This window comes from Lycium ferocissimum, chromosome 4 (assembly GCF_029784015.1).
Source record: "Lycium ferocissimum isolate CSIRO_LF1 chromosome 4, AGI_CSIRO_Lferr_CH_V1, whole genome shotgun sequence".
NCBI lineage: Eukaryota > Viridiplantae > Streptophyta > Magnoliopsida > Solanales > Solanaceae > Lycium > Lycium ferocissimum.
The window spans coordinates 35,350,373-35,371,189 of NC_081345.1; the positions used below are offsets into that span (position 1 = coordinate 35,350,373).

At 33.5% G+C, this 20,817-nt stretch overlaps 3 protein-coding genes and 1 long non-coding RNA gene across 4 annotated transcripts in view; 3 read left to right on the top strand and 1 right to left on the bottom strand.

Moving 5' to 3' along the window:
* The window catches only part of LOC132052565 (late embryogenesis abundant protein At5g17165-like), a 44,833-nt gene extending 26,944 nt beyond the window's left edge, over positions 1-17,889 (top strand). The window contains exons 2-3 of the mRNA XM_059444160.1: positions 16,732-16,905; positions 17,465-17,889. Of these exons, the coding sequence (XP_059300143.1) occupies positions 16,790-16,905; positions 17,465-17,702 (354 nt within the window). The 5' untranslated portion in view covers positions 16,732-16,789 and the 3' untranslated portion in view covers positions 17,703-17,889. The remainder of the gene's footprint in view (positions 1-16,731; positions 16,906-17,464) is intronic.
* Positions 660-3,810, top strand: LOC132052561 (cell division cycle 20.2, cofactor of APC complex-like). Its single transcript, XM_059444157.1, has 5 exons — positions 660-1,072; positions 1,672-1,944; positions 2,304-2,573; positions 2,659-3,240; positions 3,344-3,810. Exons 1-5 carry the CDS (start codon positions 974-976, stop codon positions 3,482-3,484), a joined length of 1,365 nt encoding a protein of 454 aa, XP_059300140.1. The 5' UTR covers positions 660-973; the 3' UTR covers positions 3,485-3,810.
* LOC132052563 (late embryogenesis abundant protein At5g17165-like) lies at positions 4,348-5,914 on the bottom strand. Its single transcript, XM_059444158.1, has 2 exons — positions 5,693-5,914; positions 4,348-4,869 (listed from the first exon to the last, which is right to left on the bottom strand). The coding sequence occupies exons 1-2, from the start codon at positions 5,788-5,790 to the stop codon at positions 4,617-4,619; spliced, it is 351 nt and encodes a 116-aa protein (XP_059300141.1). The 5' UTR covers positions 5,791-5,914; the 3' UTR covers positions 4,348-4,616.
* A 257-nt stretch (positions 17,890-18,146) lies between the features above and the next one.
* LOC132054637 (uncharacterized) lies at positions 18,147-20,427 on the top strand. Its single transcript, XR_009414338.1, has 2 exons — positions 18,147-20,003; positions 20,165-20,427. It is a non-coding gene; the product is annotated as an uncharacterized LOC132054637 (long non-coding RNA).
* The last annotated feature ends 390 nt before the right edge of the window (positions 20,428-20,817 follow it).

Genomic DNA, 20,817 nt, shown 5'->3' on the forward strand with positions numbered 1-20,817 from the left:
ATTTCGTTTCAGAAGGAAGTGAAAAAAGAAAATCCCTCTGACTCCGTGTAATTAGCTAATGCACATGTGGCCATAAAACTTGTCTTTTAATGTTGGACTTGATCTGTCCCCTTAGATAAATGAGTTTGTTAGTTCTCATAAATGGTGTTATATGTATTTAAGAAATCATTTTATTTTGGTTGTATCCAAAATTATTGCCCAATTAATTCAGTTGGTGTTGGGTAAGCCTACTAACAAGGTAACACTCCATACAAGGAAGTTCTAAATCTTCATGGCTCGAATTCTAAATTCTTAGTTAAGGTAAACGAATTTCAATCATCTAATCGATCATCACACTCCTTCTGAGATACCTAAAATAAGATGAGTGCTGAACCATCTCTCCCAAGAACAAAATCCGTCCAAATACATTTTACTCTCTGTCTCACATAAATTGTGTAAAGCTTCTTTTTGTTTCATAAACTAGTGAAATTACACGTCCACTAATTTGTGAAATTAAAAAAAGCCTCACGTAATTTATGTGAATTGCGTGAGGCATAAAATAAGTTTGTCAACCAATTGCAAAAGGCCATCTCAAGGAATATAGCCGTTGCAAAATGCAAACCCTAGAATCCTCGTGGCGGCTACTAGCCGTTAGAAAAAAGAAGCACAACTGAGACCAATCCCAACAAAGACAGAGACACACTATTATAAATCCATAAATTAAACCAAGGAGACACAGTCCCATCAATCAATTATCTTAATCATCTTCCTTTTGCAGGACACAACTTGGGTCCTTCCATATTCTCTTTTCTCAACTCTCTTAAGCAAATCCACAAGCGCTCTCTAATCTACTTTATTGTTCTTCAATATTATTACTATTATAACACTAATCGTTATTTTGCAGGCTTTAATAATCTTGTTTTCTTGTTTTCTTGTTTCTCTTATTGCTATCTCTGCCTTTCTACATACTATATTTGTATCTTGTGCTAATAACATGGATGCAGGATCATTAAGTTCTGTCTCAGCAAGTAAGTCCAAATCTCGCTGCCCTCTCCAGGAACAATTTCTACAAAGGAGAAATTCTCGTGAGAATGTATGTCTACATTTCGATTATTGTCTCTACTTGTTTCTATTTATTGGAACAATATGTGTTACAAGATGGTAACTAGATTTTGAAATTAATAAAAAAGGTCAAAAGAGAGATGGGATTTCATCTACTTTGTCATCTGGGGTTGTGATTGAGGTTTGCTTATACTTGTTTTATGTGTGTTTTTAAGAGGAGGGGTTTGTCATAGACATTGATTGCTGATTTGGGTTATTAATTACAGTTGGATAGGTTTATCTCAGTTCGACTTAACTCTGATTATTGTCTGTAAAGATTACTACTTCTTTCTGTTTATTTGTGTTACCAGATGGTAATTTGGATTTTGAAATTAACAAAAAAGGCTAAAAGGGAGATGAGTTTTCATATACTTTGTCATCTGGGGTTGGCTTTAATTTTCTTTTTATAGAACAAACTGAGGTTTGCTTAGACTTGGTTTGTTTCTTGAAATTCTCTGTGCTTTTTGTTTATTTTAAGTGATTCTTTTTATAGAAGAAATTGAGGTTTGCTTAGACTTGTTTTATGTGAGTACTTAAGAGAATGAGGGCTTTGACATAGGCATTGAGTGCTGATTTGGGTTATTATTACAGTTGGATAGGTTCATTCCGAATCGATCAGCGATGGATATGGACTATGCACATTACATGTTGACAGAGGCAAAGAAAGGTAAGGAAAATCCAGCTGTTAATTCTCCCTCCAGAGAGGCATACAGGAAGCAGCTTGCAGAAACGTTCAACATGAACCGGACCCGTATACTCGCGTTCAAGAACAAGCCACCCACTCCTGTTGAGGCCATTCCAAACGACTTCCAATCATCCGTTCAACAGGCCAAGCCTGCTAAAGCCCGTCGATACATTCCACAGGTGAGTTTACTTACATGGTCTAATGTTGGTATTACATTTCATGAATCATCATGCCAATTATTCTTAACTGTTGAGTTTCAAAAGATTTAGGCATATTGCTGTAATACAGTAAGACCTCTCTATAATAGCCATCCTCTATAACAACATTTCACTATAACAACCATGTTTTATGTGGAACCAAACTTTCTGGTTATGTTACATTTTATGTTCTCCTCTATAACAACATTTTGCTATAGCAGCAAAAAAAAATGCCGGAACAAATGATGTTTTTATTGAGAGATTTGACTAAGTACATGTCAGTACCAATTATATATGTAACTGAATCCGTCCTTATCGGTTTCATTGGTTTATTTTTGCAGACTTCTGAAAGGACACTAGATGCTCCAGATCTAGTAGATGACTACTATTTGAATTTATTAGATTGGGGCAGCAGCAATGTTCTTTCTATTGCTCTTGGCAGCACTGTATATCTGTGGGATGCATCTGATGGTGCTACTTCAGAACTGGTCACCGTTGATGAAGAAATGGGACCTGTTACAAGTGTAAAATGGGCTCCTGATGGTAGACATATTGCTCTTGGTCTGAATAATTCTGATGTTCAGCTCTGGGATACAACTGCAAATCGACTGGTTTGTTTCTTAAAATTCTCTATGCTTTTTGTTCATTTTAAGTGATTCTTATGCTAATAATATATGCTTTGTTACATTGTTGCAGCTGAGAACTATGAGAGGTGGTCACAGATCCCGAGTTGGCGCTCTAGATTGGAACAACCACATATTGACAACCGGGGGAATGGACGGTCAGATCATAAACAATGATGTGAGAATACGATCGCCAATTGTTGACACTTACCAAGGACATCATCAAGAAGTTTGTGGTTTAAAATGGTCAGCCTCTGGCCAACAATTAGCTAGTGGTGGAAATGATAATCTCCTCCATATATGGGACAGATCAATGGCTTCTACCAACTCATCAACAGAGTGGCTTCACAGGCTTGAAGATCATACTGCTGCTGTTAAGGCCCTTGCTTGGTGTCCTTTCCAGGGTAACTTATTAGCCTCTGGTGGTGGTGGCGGTGACAGGTCCATTAAGTTCTGGAACACCCATACTGGTGCTTGCTTGAATTCTATTGATACGGGCTCTCAGGTTTGTGCCTTGCTATGGAACAAGAACGAACGTGAGCTACTAAGTTCTCATGGTTTTACAAAGAATCAGCTCACACTTTGGAAGTACCCTTCCATGGTAAAGACAGCCGAGCTTACTGGTCACACTTCCAGAGTTCTTTTTATGGCACAGGTAAATTCTCATGCTATTCTGTTGCTTATTTTCTAGTTAATCAATGTCTGACCCATACGCCAAACAAAGAAAGGAACTAATATTCTGGTTTATTTTGCTGCAGAGTCCAGATGGTTGCACAGTGGCATCTGCAGCTGGGGATGAAACTCTTAGATTTTGGAATGTATTCGGAACTCCCGAAGTTGCAAAGCCTGCACCAAAGTCAAACCCTGAGCCATTCGCTCACCTGAACCGTATTCGGTGAATTTTGAGGGACATTATATTGTGAGAAGTGACGGAATCTCTGTAAAGTATAATCACAGCACAAAATGCTCGTGAACCAGACAAATGCTGTATGTATTGTGTAAAAAAGATACTTCGGTTCATTTTCCTGTTATTGTTGGTGGAGTTTCGTGAATGGAGGAGCTATTTGTTTGCTTAAGTTGCTGCAATAATTTTTCTTAGTCACCTATAGTGACAAAAAGCATGTGTAGATAGATAAAAGCAAATGTTCTTCAACATAAAGATATTGTATGATTGTGAAACTACTGAAGTCCCTGAATAAGATGGAATTACATTTCTTACTCCCAACTTTGTCGTTTACAAATGCTGTTGACAATTATTTGGTAATTTTTTTTTTTAGTATGTATTAAATAGTAGCGCTTTGTTGGTCCTCCTCGAACCATTTGAAAGAAAATTGCAGTTTAAAGATGTGTTTTCCTTTGTCAATTCTGCAACCTATGTTTTGCAGAAGCAAGGCTCACAATTTCCAACTTTTGAAAGATCAGCGGGTTCGATTACATTTCTCAGAAGTTCTTAAATCTGTCAAGTTTTGTTTATACAATTCAGTTCTAAGCTTTTGCTTTACTGATTTTACTTGCCCTTCGAACAATGCACACTCAGAGAGCTTCATTTCATTAGCAAAAAATGAGTATAGGAGAATATCCTTTAGAGAAGTGTAGCAATGCTCCAACATCACCGTTATCGTTTACACAATTCATTAGATTCTCGGTTTACCGAAATGTATTCACTTTTTGATAAAATTTTCAGTCATTGAAAGAGAAATTTCTAATGTACTGTAAATCTTTTGAGGAATTTGGATGGTATAGGCTTCCCTGCCGCAATTACACAAAGGGAAAGGACTTGATAGAAGTAAAAGGTTATTATTACAATTATACAATATACTACAAACATTTGATAGCAGTGCAGAAATAGTCTTAATCTACACTCCTTACTATAGTTCCAACTCAATTGTTACAGATTCGACAAACACAAAGCAAACATATTTCACCTTTGCTGCTAGCCACTACTAGTACTCTAGTTCTTATGTTGAGGCCCCACTCTGCTATCTAAAGTGAGGACAGATACACTTGAAACGACTATGTTATTATGAAAGATTAAGCGTAGGCTGGCTTCTCAAGATCCTCGAGTGGGCGGAAGAAGGCCTTCTGTTCCAATACAGAATCTACACTAACACTCGCAGGCCTGATGTGGAAACCACTGTGATCGGTGGCTGGTCCAAACACCCCCGTCTGAGGGTGAGGAGCCCAGTATTTGTCTGATTGTGTCTTGATCACTTCATCTGGCACCACAAAAGGCTGCACATATTCCTCCGGATTCTTGTCGTACACTGATGCGTGCACTGCCCTCCTGCACAAGTACAACACACCATCTAAGCAAGACATTCAATACACGATTGAAGGGACAATTTCCTACTGGTATCAATTATCCGAGACGTCCTAAAACGGTATGATGTATTTCACAAATCTAAATTACTAGTATCTATTGTATATAAGTTCAAATGAATTCATTATAGTCTCAATATCCTACTGCTGATATTTGGAGCAGTCATATATTGAAATAAACCAAAAAGATCAGAGGGAAAAAAATTGAAAAGAAACTCCCAAGATCAGGGGGGCAAAATGAAAATTTCCATGGATGAAGACTTCCGAACTTCTATAAAGATGCTACAAATATCTCCTATGCATAAATCTAAACAGGGTGTAAGTATACGCGCTTGGACATAGATTTGGTTGAAATTTGGAAACATAAGTTTTTGAAGTTGAAGTGGGAAAATGAATTTGGCAGTTGCAATTGTGTTTGGAAATGTGTTTTAATCGAAAAAAGGTTTGAAGGTGTGTGAGTGGAAAAAGATTTTTCATTTGAAAAATTGGTTCTGAAAAACTCATCTTCAAAACCGAGCCAAAAAAAGAAGATTCAATGTACAACCTAAACCCATCTTGCTTTGTTGTTTCCTACCCAAAAAAAAAATGTTTTGATTTCCTTTTCTTGAAAAAAAGGGAAAAAAATGTCCAAATGGCTCCTAACACAATTATCGTGCACAAGATTCTTGAATACACCTGAAATCCCCCATGTCATGATCATTAGCCCGAATATTTTGCCAAAGATTGAAAACTAGTACATGCAAAGCTCTTCTTAACAGAAGCTAACTATAGACAGATAATAATTGTACCTGGTAGAAAGGGTAGGTGAATTTCCAGCACTTGCGTAGCTCTTCAAAAATCGCTTCCCCAAGCTAGCTAGTCCACGGTTCTGTAAACTGGTGGCCATTCAAATATAGTATTAGGATCAAAGGATATATAAGAGTTGTTAATTACTATCAAGAATCTCTCTCGAACACAATAAGCAAATTAGAAAGAAGAATTAGATGAAAAGCTCAATGTGGTGATCAAACTCTTTGGCTCTACTTCCCTATTTATAGTGAAAACTTCAAGACTCCATAGTGGACTATGTAGTTTAATTCTGTCTGTCCCTATAGTATCTTCCTGGGTCCCCACCTACCCAGTTAGACATAGTTACCAGTATGGTAAAAATGACCATTATTAAAGATATTAATTATTGGATAACAACGATTACCAAGGATCTATTAGCATTAATACTTATTTGATTAATCCGTATTAATTGAAAGTCGTCTTTGTGCCGTCATAGTTTTTGGTCACATAAAGGATGTGGACCGGAAAACAAAAAAACAAAAGCAGGTTGGTATCAGTTGCTCCCTTCTCCCCGTTTAAACGAAATTGATTTAACTCCAAAAAACTCTTTTCATGTCCATTAAAGAAATAATAAATACTATACAAAGTAATTTATTAAGTTATCCCTATTTGTTAGATATTTTTGAAAATTAAACAATATTAAAAAGAATTACTACTTCTTTAATGCATGTCAAGGGCATAGTTGGAAATAATTACAGACTTTAATCTTGATTTCCTAAAACGACAATTATTTTAGGACATTTTTTTTAACTAAAGTGACTGTTAACTTGGGACAGACAGAATACAATAGACTTATTGAATTGAGCAAGATAAAATGGACTTAATAGTTGCATTTTTTAATGTTTTCTTTTACTTCATAAATCTACATTAATTTCAGCCCTTCATATGTCGCTAAAAGTCATTTGTATATATGACTAATTGCATAATTACGGTTAAATACATTCAATATATTACACTTAATAAATGATGAGAATCATCGTAATTTTTATTTATGGACACGAGGCTCATACTTAAACGTCCCCTGTCAGCTAAGGTATTATATTGAACTAAATGAATTATTAAATCATGAGAATATAGTGGCATGACTTTTATGTTTTAATTATGTTTTTTACACTCTCATGTCTTGTTTGGCATGGAGCTGGTGAAGGTTGCTGGCTGGATAAAACTTAGTCATGCTTTTCAAATTACGACGCAGTTAATTTTAACTTATCTTCTCTTGCGTAAAATTCAATGGAAGAAAATTACAAAGAAAAGATTTACTCTTAATGATTCTTTTAAGTTAATATTGCTCTTATTAATTTTATTTACTCTTTAACAGTAAAGGCTAAATTAGAACTCTTGAGAAAATCACCAGATTAGAGTAAAAGTGCACACACGTATTGTTGCATGGGTTTCATCACTTCCACAAGCTTAAATTAAACTTTATAAAACTAAAAGGTATAATAATTGAAGTATAACGACAAGTATAAAGGTATGATAAATAAAAGATTATTGCAACTTGCAAGGGTCTCACCACTTCCACAAGCGGAAATTAAACTTTATAAAATTAAACTATAAAAATTCTTTCGCGCTAGATCGTGAATCACCATTGACTCACAAACTTATTTTTTAAAACAATATGTATTTAAAAAATAATTCCAATATATTTACGTTTCAGTCTAAATTGTTAGGCCATAAAAGTGAGGAACAAAAATATATTTAAAGTCTCCTTTAGGAGCCGAGGGTTACCAATTTTGAAAATGTTAAATGTGTTGGACTTCTAAGTTTCAATATGATGAAATACTAATCCACTCAGCCATTCAGGTAGTCAACTTATGGTATGCTAATTTCTGTAGCAGCTGAAAGGAAGTAATTGTTGGCGGGCTAAAATTTCCATGCTGTACCCTGTTTCATTTGACTTAATAGTTTTTTTTTTTCAATTATTGACTAGTGAAAATTTCAGTTGTTGAACAGATCATTTTTGAAGATGAAATATTCGTATCGAAATGAAATATGCAACTTTTTTTTATAATATAGTATAACAATTCGATTTTAGGAAAGATAAAGGGCATATGAAAAGTTATTATTCTGCCAAACGCGTGTGGTGATCAATAGTTACACCAAACTTGTGGTAAGTGCTTAAAATATCCATAGACTGAAATTAATTGCAGTATCTATTCTGAGACTTTAAGTAGCAATGCAACCAATAATAGATTAATCTAGTGGATAGAAGAATAAAACGACTATGTTTTCCCCTACAACAGCACGTGTTATGACCCCAAAGAATAAGCATTTGGAGATAGCTGAAAATAAAAAGAACACTTTAGTTGTTTAATGGTATTCTCTTTGATTTCTCACCCGGCGTCTGGCATTCACATTAGAGCTCCGACTAATTCGAATTCGCGCCGTTTAAGGTCCAGAATGCGCTCCTTAACAAGATTTAGATTTTCTCTATGGCTGGAATGCAAGACCATTAATTAAGAATGAATGGATCCTATCCATTCCATCACTACCCTTATTAGTGTTTAATGGTGTATTCGTATCTGCTATAAGTAGTACTTCATGACTACTGCGAGGCAGAGAATTTATGAGTAATTCACAAGGCGGTGAAAATTGAAAATCGCGAAAACCATCTTTAGGAGTATATGAATTCTCTTAGTAAATTCAATAATTTTTAGCTATAATGTTGAATTTGTTTTTGAGTGTTTTGCTATATTGCTCCATTTTGACAACCAATTAACTTTAAATCGGGTTATTGTTAGCATTAATATCGGATCACATGATCAAAGACAAAGTTATAATTTTATGTTATAGTAGAGGGAGTATCATTACTGAAGTCACTACTCTTCCTTAAACCATGAGCGTTAAGTAAAATTAGAAGAAGCTAACATCACCACCCCGATAGAGTCAAACTTTTACTAAATATCTTTTGAGTTACCCGATAGTGTAAATTTTATATTTTTATATTTTTCTTACATTGATAATATATATAACTTGAATTCGTTACGATCACTGATATATGCAAGGTATGATAATTGAAGTAGTAAATGACAAAATTACCACTTCAAAAGCATATGAGTAATAATCCTACACCAAAACCAAATACTCCAGTTATTAAGGTAAAACTAATAAGCAACTCGTTCTTATCGATGTTGTGATAATTAGTATCAAGAAGTAGCATTTGGCATGCAACAGAGTAAAGTTATTGAACAATTTTTCTTTTTAATAGACATAGACGATTAGTTATACAGGGAAGAAGTTATATAGGTTGGGGACTACTGCATAGCTGACTTGTGACTACCATATCTGAAAGGAATAAAACCGTAATTAAGTACCATAAAGGGCAGGTTCCTCTACCAGTTGGAACCTCTGGCAGAATAGTACTTGAGTCTCTGAACATTAAAAAATAAAGTTGAATGAAAAAGATTTTCTTGAAAGCTTACAACCTTTGGAATAACAAGGAAGCCGTATTAGGGGAATAGGGGCAATGCTAAAAGCACTCTAGAAAAATGTTTGATGAGAAATTATTGATTTGGTAGCTAGACTTTCCTTCCTTCTTTTTTTAAACACCTATCGACACGAAGAAAGAATGCATATACAATCAATATAATTTACGGAAAAGGGCCAAATATACCCTTGTACTATCGAAAAAGGGCTAAATATACCCCTCGTTATACTTTGGGTCTAAATATCCCTATTGTAGTTATCTTTGGGCACAAATATACCTCTCCACAAGTTAAAGTTGACCAATATGGACTTTCAATCCGCGTGGCATTAATATTCTAATGAGGCGGATGCCACATGGCATGCCACACCACACCCAATTTTACTCCCCACCCCCATGCCCACCCCTCTTCCATATACCATTTCATAACTACCGGAGACTCCAAGAATATTTGATCCTAAGGGAACCAGCATTGCTCCGATAATCCAATGGTACGGAATTCAGTGGAGCAGCTCACCGTCCCACTTCCAATCATTTAAATCCCATTCCATAGTTGGACCATAAAACTGGTGAATCATTCCCCCGAACTTAGCCTCCATTTAACCAAACACCTCTATCGCACATAGGCCCTCATGAATTTACATGAGCCAAAAGGTTTCAAGCAAAAATAGAGTCTTCTTCACCAAACAGAAAAACCCAGATGAAAATTGATATAAAAAGAAGAAAATTATCTCAGAAATAGAGAAAAGATGCCATCTTTATCTTATATAGCAAAGAATTGAAACTTTAATTCAAAGAGCAGCTCTTAATTAGCGGTGAATAATAGAACCAACAAAATTTGACTTACCACATGTCGAAAACACCCTCACGGAGTCATGGTAATGGTGGCAATAGTGGTGGAAGGGATGAAAATTTTGGTGGTGGAAGAACAAATCGAGGGGAGGAGCAAAATGGATAGGGGCGTTGAATTAAGTTATTATGGAAACCCAGATTTAATTAAGTTTTTTTATGTTGTTATGGAGTATCCCTTATAACTACTTCCTATCCTGTTTTGGCATTCCTTAGTACATTGGAGGATACCATTTTGGTCGTTTCCTTTCAAGCGATCACTTTAGAACGATGGTGACGGTGGATCATTCTGAAGTCCCCGCTAATACTTTCCGCATTTCTTAGGATGTTTCTTTTAGTTTATGGAGAATGGAAACATCCATATGGAGGTTAGATACACAGATGTGGAAGGGGGGTGGGGGTGGTGGTGGGTAGTAAAAGGGTTAGTGAGGTGGCATGCCACGTGGCATCCACCTCATTAAAATATTAATGCCACGTGGGATTAGAAGTTTACATTGGTCAACTTTAACTGTGGAGGGGTATATTTGTGCCTAAAATATAACGATAGGGGTATATTTGGACCCAAAGTCTAACGAGGGGTATATTTAACCCTTTTTCGATAGTACAGGGGTATATTTGGCCCTTTTCCGTATAGTTTAATACTCCCTCCGTTTCAATTTATATGAACCCATTTGTCGGGCAATTTACATTTAAGAAAAGGTAAGACTTCGAAACTTGTGGTTCAAAATAAGCAGCTTGAAAATTTGTATACCGTAAATCATTATAAAGCGAATTTGTTTCCAAATTAGGAAAGAGGTCATTCATTTTGGCACGGACTAAAAAGGAAATAGGTTCAAACAAATTGAAACAGAGGGAGTATGTTATAATATATAGTAATAGGTTATTACAATTTATAGCAAGTTATCAATATATACAATTATCTGTGATGACCTTTTCACTTATCTAATTGCATCAATACTTGTTGCACCGTCGATGCATAAAGTTTATACTCGTAATATTTTGTACATTGTTAATTTTATAAGTATTTCACAGGTAAAGAAGGGAAGGGATAAATGGGAAGAGAATGTTACTCATAGGATTTGAATCCTCCACATTCAAACAAAAAAAAAGGCACACATAAGAGCATTATCTTCTAATTTTCTTTTCTGTTTTTGTTCCTTCCACATAGTACGTAGTCAACACTCAACAACATGCTTCATCCCTGTTATGACAAAACGTCTACTCTTCCGGTGCAAACATTAATTTCTTTATACAAATATAGATTCTACCCCAAAGTTATAGCAAATATTTTTATTAAAAGAAATAGTTTTCCGGAGCTGAAGTTTCGTTTTAGAAAAAGAAAATTAGCTAGCTAATCAACAACTTCCAGTTCTTGCTTTGTTGCATGGCAAATGCCAGTTAGCGTGGTTAGCTATACTTGCCACTACTTAATTATGAAACCAACGAAATGAGTTGTTTTTTTAATACTTTCTATAACTAAGTAATTTGGATTTGATTATGACGCTTGTACAGACCCTTTGCAAATTAAAGAGCTACACATGCTAGCTAGCTATGTGATCTAGTGTGGTTTTAAAAATGGCTGAGAACCAAATTTGATGGTCGAGATGTAGTAATAATAGCAATAGTACTAAAAGAGGTTCAATACCATCGCTAAAAATTATAAAAGTAATTAGTACACGCATTTGAGAAACCATAAAATATTGTAGCGGGGTTTCAGCCCTAAAAATAAAGTCACCTTTAAAAATAATAGGACACACTTTACCTCTTAAAATGGGACTTTCCCGAGCGAATTGGGTTGATCGGCTTCAAAGCATCAGGTACTCGAACAACGGTTGAGAAATAAAAAATTGGGTATACAATCTATATTATCTTGAGTTACGTTGTTTTTTCTTCCATGGTAGCAGACTAGCAGTTGTGAACTTATGAATCAGTCAATATTGTAGTCTTAAGAAGTAATCATGGACTTGTATATACTATTTGGCAAGAATTTTCCTTTTCTCATCTCCAAAACCAAAAGCTTAAGCTTGGGATTGCAACACGTGCTGGCGTAGGGGGAAATGGGGAGTTATTTTATTCTCCAATACACTAAAGTAAATCTATTGTGAGGTGCAATTAAGCTTCAGAATAGATGCTGCAATACTTAATCACTACTTTGTCAGTAATCACTGGACATTAATTTAGCAGAATAAAATGCTTTTCCATGTTCCACTTTTCCCATCCCCCACTCCCACAAAAGAAAAAAACGCTAAAAAATGAAACAAATTAAAGCAGGGGTAAGGGTGGAGAATTTTTATTTCTTACATTTTATATTTTATTTGTAGTAGAGTATATTAATTTAGAGATACATCTAACTAAAGACTAGAAAGGGGTGAAAGATAACAATGTCCATATATTTATACATAACAATGTCCATATATTTATACGCTGGCAATATTATTTTTGAAAATCGAAAAATGGAGATAATATTACCTTAGCGAACTCTTTAATCTATATGGATATCTAGGTTTATGGGTATTCATTAACTTTTGTCTAGATCATGTATTAGTAAGAAATCTACTAAATATTTGACTGTGAATCGGGTTTTTATTGTATATTAACTTGAGGTCATTTAAGGAACATATAAACTTCAAATTATGAATCCATCCTATTTATATGTGGGCGAACAGGTCGGATTAAAAACAGTCTGAAAAGCTAGAAATCTTTGAAATTGTCTTTGTTATTTCATACTTGATGGCATCTAATGAACGCTGCTTTAAATTCATATAATCTTAAGATACGGGAAAGGCTTTAAAGAAGTATAAACTCTATTATACCGTTCACAAAAAATCACTTCTGATTCTATTTCCGATGTGCTTTTATCTTTTCATTATATAAAGTCTACGCATGCATATGGAAATGGAATCACCAAGAGCAAAGCTAATAAACATGTGGAGTTTGACTTAGTACCTTCCACAAATGTTCTCAAACAAAGCAACATTAACTAAAAAGAATCATTAAGATTGGACAATTTCCTATTCCTATTATATCTTTAAGTACTTCACTTTATTTAAGCTAAAGAAAGTAATCAAGTTAAATGTGCATGTTAATTAAAAACGTGAATAAGTTTTAGCCAGCCACAAGTGCCATTTCCACCGGTTCATGCGAAAAAGATTCCTACAGATATAATTAAATAAATAAAATTATAACTATAAATAAATAAATAAAAATATAGCTAAGTTTGATAGCTAAATACTTTTATTACAGACAATTTACAACAACGGAACATGTAGAAAAGTAAGCAGAGGTTTCAGTACAAATCTGCTTCGGAATTATCAGAAAAAGTTTTCATGTTTGAGTACGTAATGTTAATTAGCCATTAATTATAAATAATTGTTGGGTACATCTATCCAAACACGTAATTATTTAATTATAACATTTGTTTCAATACTTAAAACCTATAATAAGCTAATTCAAACGAGCTCCAAGTCATTAAAGGGTTGAAATATAATATTAATACCTCAATTTTTTGCGACGAAATTAGTTGTATGGCTTTCCTTTAATATGATAGGAAAAAGTTACGCACTTCCTCGTTACAATTTGAGACGATTTTTTTTTTTTTTTGTTCATTCCAAATTAAAAAAATACTTTACGATATTTGAAACTCTCTAATTAAGTTTTTCTTGGAGCTAATTTCAGAATCCTTCCTTCGCATTTGGCTTTATAACATTAGCCCTCGTATTGACTTCTTTATAATATTTATTTAACTTAATTTTTAATAATTCAAAATAATTACAATATGACTAATTTGTCCTTTCTAATGTTATACTTCTTAAATTAAGTAAAACCACATGGGGTTTAATGAGCCACACTATCTTAGAAGTGTTCATCCGAACTTAAAAACACGTTTTTTATAAAGTTAAAATTATTTTTATGTATATTTAATAGATGTTGAAATCCTTGAAACCTTCTTCGTATGCTTACTTTTTTATATTTTCAAGCTCTCAAGTAAACCAATCTGATCGATTTAACTTCCGCAAATCAATGTGTTCATTTCTCTCTCTCAGTCACTGTCAGGGAGATAAAGACAATAAAAAATGTAATCGTCGCCTAAGTTTGCTTGGATGGAATTCTAATACCAAAGCACTTCATTGGAAATTTTGATTAGTGAGGCTTTTTCTATATATGCCATTAAGTCATGATTTCATTTCTAAAAGTCAAATTTCAGGGTGGTTTGGAGAGGAATGAAAAATAATTGATACACATCAGGCGACCATGTTAAAAGAAATTTGCCCATAGTTTTGGAAGAACCTCCTTTTAAATAAAAGTTAAAACTTTTTGGATTAGATTACACAAACAAATATTAGCAAATAGATTTTCTTTCCGTGTAATTAATTAAAACATTAAAATATTAGGAAGGACAAATTAATTATAACTAAATTATATAATGATAAATAGTTTTAAATAATTGGTAAAAAAGTCAAAATAGAAAAGGTAAACGTGATATCGCAAATCACAAAAAATGTTGGTGTTATAAGCTAAACCTGGAGGGACGACTATGAAATTATCCCTTTTTATTTAACTCTCACTGACCTACTGTTCTAAGAAAACTGTGACATGGTTAGAAACTTAAAATTCAATCATTTTTTCTTTTTTTGCACATGATTACTGACTTACGCTTCATCAATTTATTTTAACCCGGTGAAATAATTAAAGCCGCAAGCAGAACAAGATCAGGAGGAGACGTTTATTTAAAGACACGTCCAACGTGTTACTGATTGTACATGGAGATTACGGGCGACTTTTTTTTAAATCAGTTATCAACATTACATAATATATTATTCCAGAAAAAATAATACTGTATTAATATTTTATCCCTTCTTTATGGCAATCTCTGTTAGATTTAATTCTCCATTGTTGTACCTTTCATCAAAATGATTAGGCATGGATATTGCGTTCGACTAACGGAATGTCTAACTTGGTGATTGTGGACCAAATTAAAGAAGATAAAATGGCGTGATGGAAAAATATTACCCCAGTTCTGTCAAACTCCAAAGCTCAAAACACCGTAAATTTGTTCCTACGATTACGGTATTATTGAGCTAAAAAATTTGCATACAGTCAAACCCAATAATGGACGTTTGTCCAAAATTTAAGGTATAACTTTATAGTGGGAGTCTTTATTATGTATGTACAACGGTTCGTATTCGGAGATCTTATTTAGCTGTTATACACAAAAATAAGCAAAAAAACTATTTTTCTGTATCTTTTATGTTATAAATGAAAAGAAATGCTTGTTAATTTTAAAATCTGAATTGATTTTCATATTTCATTAATTAAAAATTAAAAAGACTAATAAATTACTCATAAATTCATAACTAGTTGCCTTTGTACCGATAAAAGATTATAATCTAAGGAACACATGCATTTGAAATTAATTAAAAGTTTTAGTATTTAAAGTTTGATGTAAAAATTCTACAATTGTAGGTTGTTTGACTTAAGAATTCTACAATTGTAGGTTGTTTCGTAATTTTCGGTCTCTTTGTGATAATATAATGCTTGAACTGACTTAGATTTTTTACCAAATTTTCAACAAAAGGGAATTCAATAGCTTTCCAATGAAGATTGTCTAAGAGCTTCTTTTTTATCAGGAAAATATATCCAAATAGCCAAATTGAGATTTTTTACGAAAGCAGAAACAAAAATATGCATATAGCGTCGGCCTTTGTCTAAGAGCTTAACTGTTGACTCTTCTATCTCACTCAAGTATCAGTAGGTTGAGGCTCTTAATCAACACTTTCATTGTCACCTTCTGCATCCGTATCTCTTGTTCTTTCACTCGAATGACTCGTGCAATAATCTCTTCATCACTGTAAGTTTCAAGGATTGAAAGTGTCGCCTCAAACTCCAGATAAGTGGTAGCATCCTTTGCTTGATTGGTTTTATGAGATGGCTTTGGGCTATAATTTTTTTCTTTTAGATATTCGTACTTGAAATTTACTATGTGCATGACATTAATAATGATTACTATAAATATTTTAATATGTTGTATACATATTACGTTTCTTATAAAATATTATGATACAATATTTGAGTATGACCGTTATAGAGAGGTAATTTTACAAAGAGTGTACCGCTATAATGAATGTCACTGTTGTTATAGGTAGAATGTTGTTACAGAGAAGTAAAATATAACATGAAAAATCGGTTTCGGAGAAAATCAGGCCATTATACTGAAATGCTGTTATAACGAATGACAGTTATTTAGAGGTTTGACGGTACTATATAAATCAGTGTTCTGTTTTATATAATACTTTAGCTTTTTCCTTTTTTCCAATGGAATTTGTCTACATTGTCATATATGTACCCTTTGTTCATAAGTTACCAGCCTAGAAGCTTGGTGCTTTTACCTTGACTGTCCTCTATCTAGAATTGTTGTGCCCCAAACTAATAAATCCATGACATGTGTTTTATATATAAACATCATTATTTAATAATGATTAACTAATATATTTTACCTTGATTTAATTATACTAATTAAATCATGCTAAATTAACACGTACGTTCTGATGAACGCTCCCACTCGGGAAATTTTTTCTTTTTTTCCTGTGAGATATGAATTAAGACGCACACAGAGATTCGATACTGTGTTTTCTCTATAAATAGAGGAAACAGATCCGCGTAACGTATAACTATCACATAGTACTTTGTTCTTCTTATTAGCTCATCTAATTACTGTGTAAGAGCGATTCTAATTAGAAAACTCCACTTCATTATATTTTCAACACAAAAGAAGAAGAATTATTGCATGGCTGCTAATTTACAGAAGCGTGGACTCGTGAGCTTGGGGAAGCGATTTATGAACCATATCAGCTATTCGACTGCTCGAAATTCTACTAACTCATCTACTGGTCTCTCTGGCAGGTATAGTTTGGACACGTCTATGCACTACGGTGTGTTAAGTACCAAGGAAAATGTTTTCCACGAATTTTTGCCCCCTAAAAGATGTTTTGGAGGAAGGGTAGGAGCGCACTTATGAAATTTTTTTTTCTCTACTTTCACAAGGGGAGTCATTTTTCTCATTTAAGGAACTTGTTTTTCTAAAGAAAATATTTTTCAAAAATTTCGACCAATTGAAAATCCTTCGTGCCAAACACACCCTACATCTTTTATCCTTTTAAGGCTTTCTTCCATGTTGTTGTTCTCTTTCACTAAGACAGGCTTGCTTACTTTCACATGAAGCCGCAGTAAGAGCATGATATTATACATAGACAGCTATATTTTTTGGCAGTGGATCGATTATTACTAGGTAGAACAATCCTATAAAAACAATAATTAGCGTCAGACAAATTCCATCGCAGAACAATAAAAATTCATTTATTTTTATTTAACGATGAATTTCATAGTTAATTTCTGTTTTTCAGAAGCCTTCTAATATTGGATTAATTAAATGGATTACTTAATTGGTGTATGTGTGGTGCAGGAGGGCGGTGCACATGTCAGTGTATGACAAGAATCCAGAGGAATATCTTTCCTCGGTACCCGATGAAGTAATCAAGGTGCAATCAGACAAGTACTGGACTCCTCATCCCCAAACTGGGGTATTTGGGCCAGCCACTGATCACATTATCTGCGGTGAACAAAGTTTCCACTTCTGCCCTGTAGATTCTGTGTTGGAACAGAAGGTTTTCTTTCGGGCTGATCTCGAGGATTTGGAGTAGCCAACTTACCCTTAAGTTTCAAAAAAATGTAGTAGTTTATAATTCAAAGTTGCATATTATGTTCTCGGAGGAGAGTGCTGAGTGGGGATGAGTAGCTGTATTCACAACAGAATAATACTAGTAATGTAGTAGTGGAAATAATACTCAATGTGAGATTATTCATGTTGAAACTTGAAACAAACACAAATGTATCATCGAATGAGTTTTTGACCAAATATGATCTTAAAACTATACCTCAAACTTAAATTAAATCTTTTTAAATATTCACGTAAACTAAAAAACATCCTTAAGTTTAACAAAAGGGGCAAATATATCCAACTTTACTCGAAGTTGAAAAAATTAGGGATAATAGCATTTTTAAATTTCCTTATTGATAAATTCTGTTTGTCCTTTGTGATACATGGTTCGATATATTTAACCTTCAAATAATTAAACTATGTTTTTTTTTTTTAATTTCATGTAGAAAATATATTATATTTAACTATTTATAATACTATATTACTGTCAAATATCATGTAAGAATTCAAACTTAACATAACACACAAGTGATGAGGTGTTAATAATTATGATAAATTTATGAATAATCATAAGTAAAAGGATAAAAAATGCACAATTCAAATTAATTGAACTTTAATGTGTTTAATCTGGTATTGTATAAACTAAAATAACAATATTCAAATATGACATTTTTCGCTTTTTGAGAGTCAATGGCGACTAATCTTTAAAGTTAAATTGAATTAGATCAACTGAATGTTTTAAAACTAAAATTTAGATATTCGAACACTATACGAAAAGTGCAATTCTTCTCGTGTCAATATGGTGAAAATAATACATTTTAAAATTATTAATCAAAATTTATATAATTTGAATTTCGGAAATTCAAAAGGTACCGGCCTTAGGTTTCTTGTCATAAAAAAAAAATTCAAAAAGCAAAAAATGTATCATATAGGACAGGACACAGGGGTAGTATAATAACTAATTAAGTAGGCATTTGGCCAAGAAACTAAATATTTTTCACTTTATTTAAAATTTTTGAAGTTGGAGTTGAAGATGAAGTTGTGTTTGGTTATAGATTTTGCGAAAAATATTTGGTTGTTTGAATGTATTGAAAGTGAAAACAGAGGTTTAGGTGTTTTCCAAATTCTTTTTTTTTTTCCCTCAAAATTCCAAATACAACTTTCATGATCAAAAACTGATTTGTAAATATACTGATTTTTTTTTTTTCCAGAAAAAAGTGAAATAACTCTATGGCCTAAGAGGCCAAAAATGATACTATTACATTAACCCAAAAAATTAACAGCACGTGCACTTCACGTGATTTCTCATCTTCTTCCCCAAAATTCCCCTCGCTATTCGAAGAAAAATTGCAGTCAATTGGCAAAAGTATGTCTTAAGTTTTTTCAGTTTTGAAGAAATTAGCAGGTGGCATTGGGCTGAGAAGCTGTTTAATAGGAATGTGGATTTTCTAAAGCTATTGAGAACCCAAAGGATCTTATGATCTTGGCCTCTTTAATGACTTACTTTCTGGACTCTTTCTACATTTAGTAATATGATAATTCAAAAATCCTACATGACAAGTTTAAAATCATAAGATTCAAATGACATTTTAGTACATTATACATATTTAGTTTAGAATCACAAGATTCAAAAATCTCCTTTTATTCTTTAAATTTTGTGTTCAGTTAAACTAAAACACTTAAATTGGGATGGAGGGATACCTTATATTATGTCTTACACGCTTAACTTTTGATTGATCGGTGAATCATCTTTTATTGTATAATTTTCCTTATTGAATAAAGCTCTTCTCCCTGTTTTTTTCCTTTCATGTTAGCAAGTTTCCAATCTCATTATATTGTTGGACGTGTGGGCGGCATAAATTTCAAATTCTGGATCCACCTTTATATACACATTGGTAGCCTAGTATCATACAAATTATCCTTGGTTGTTTTAACCCAATAATGTTTTCTTGATTTTGCATTGCTTTTATTTCCCTTATATCTGTTTGAAGTGTAAAGAAATGGATCATGAGCCACCGATATGGGAGTTTTTCATTCTTCAACACCCCACTTGAGATGGTTCTGCTCTGATACCATGAAAATAAATGGATCATGGGCCTAACTTAACCCCAAAAATTAGCTTACGAGGGGAGTGTTGACCAAGTGCATATAAAGAGACCCCTATCTCATCAACCATCGATGCGGGAATTTTTCATTCTTCAACATGAAGATGACCAGTTGATTCAAAACCAATGTCATGTCTTGTTCACTTTTTGATGAATAGCTTGGAACAATGAACAATATGGTACAACATATTCTTTTCTTCTGTTTCTAAAGGAAAAATGTTTTATTTGTTGGTGATCAAATTATAGAGTTATTGGTATTGAAGGTTTCTTTTTCATTTTTTTGTGTCGCTTGTTTAACAGTTTGTCAGCATTAAGTCTCGTAACGATTTGTTCATATCAGGTGAACGATAGCGAAGAAAAAGGCCATGATGAAACATATGATGATAATGAATGATGAAGAACATGATGAACTAGAGGAAAAAGTGCCTGCGAAGTTGAGTGTGTTCTCGCTCTCTATGTAATCTACTCTTTATCAACAGTTCTATTTTTGTAGGAATACACTTGGAGATGTAGTCAATAAAAATCATAGCTATCACTCTTGAAACTAATATAAGCTAACTTAATCCCAACATCTAGCGTATTCGAGAAATGGGGATTTTTTTTTTATCAATTTTCTGGTGTCATAAACTTGTAGTTTATCATGGCTGAAGTCTAAAAAGAGAAGCCATTACATGCTTGTGCATTTTCATTATATGTTGATTTGGAATTCTTCTAATTCATTGATTAGTAAGAGTTAAACTGAGGTGATGTTAGGATCTGGAGTCCGGGATAGCACGGAGTTACACAAAGCAGTCAATATAAAGACAATAACAAGGATAATAGGAAATAAAGATTTAACGTGGTTTGGTCAACTTGACCTACATCCACAACCAAAAAAGGAGCAAATTTACTAACACCAACGGATACAAAAGAGAGTATAAAATAACAAAAGAGAGTACAAAATTAGAGTAATTAAATACTCTAATATCCCAAAACCCCAAGAGAATAACCCAA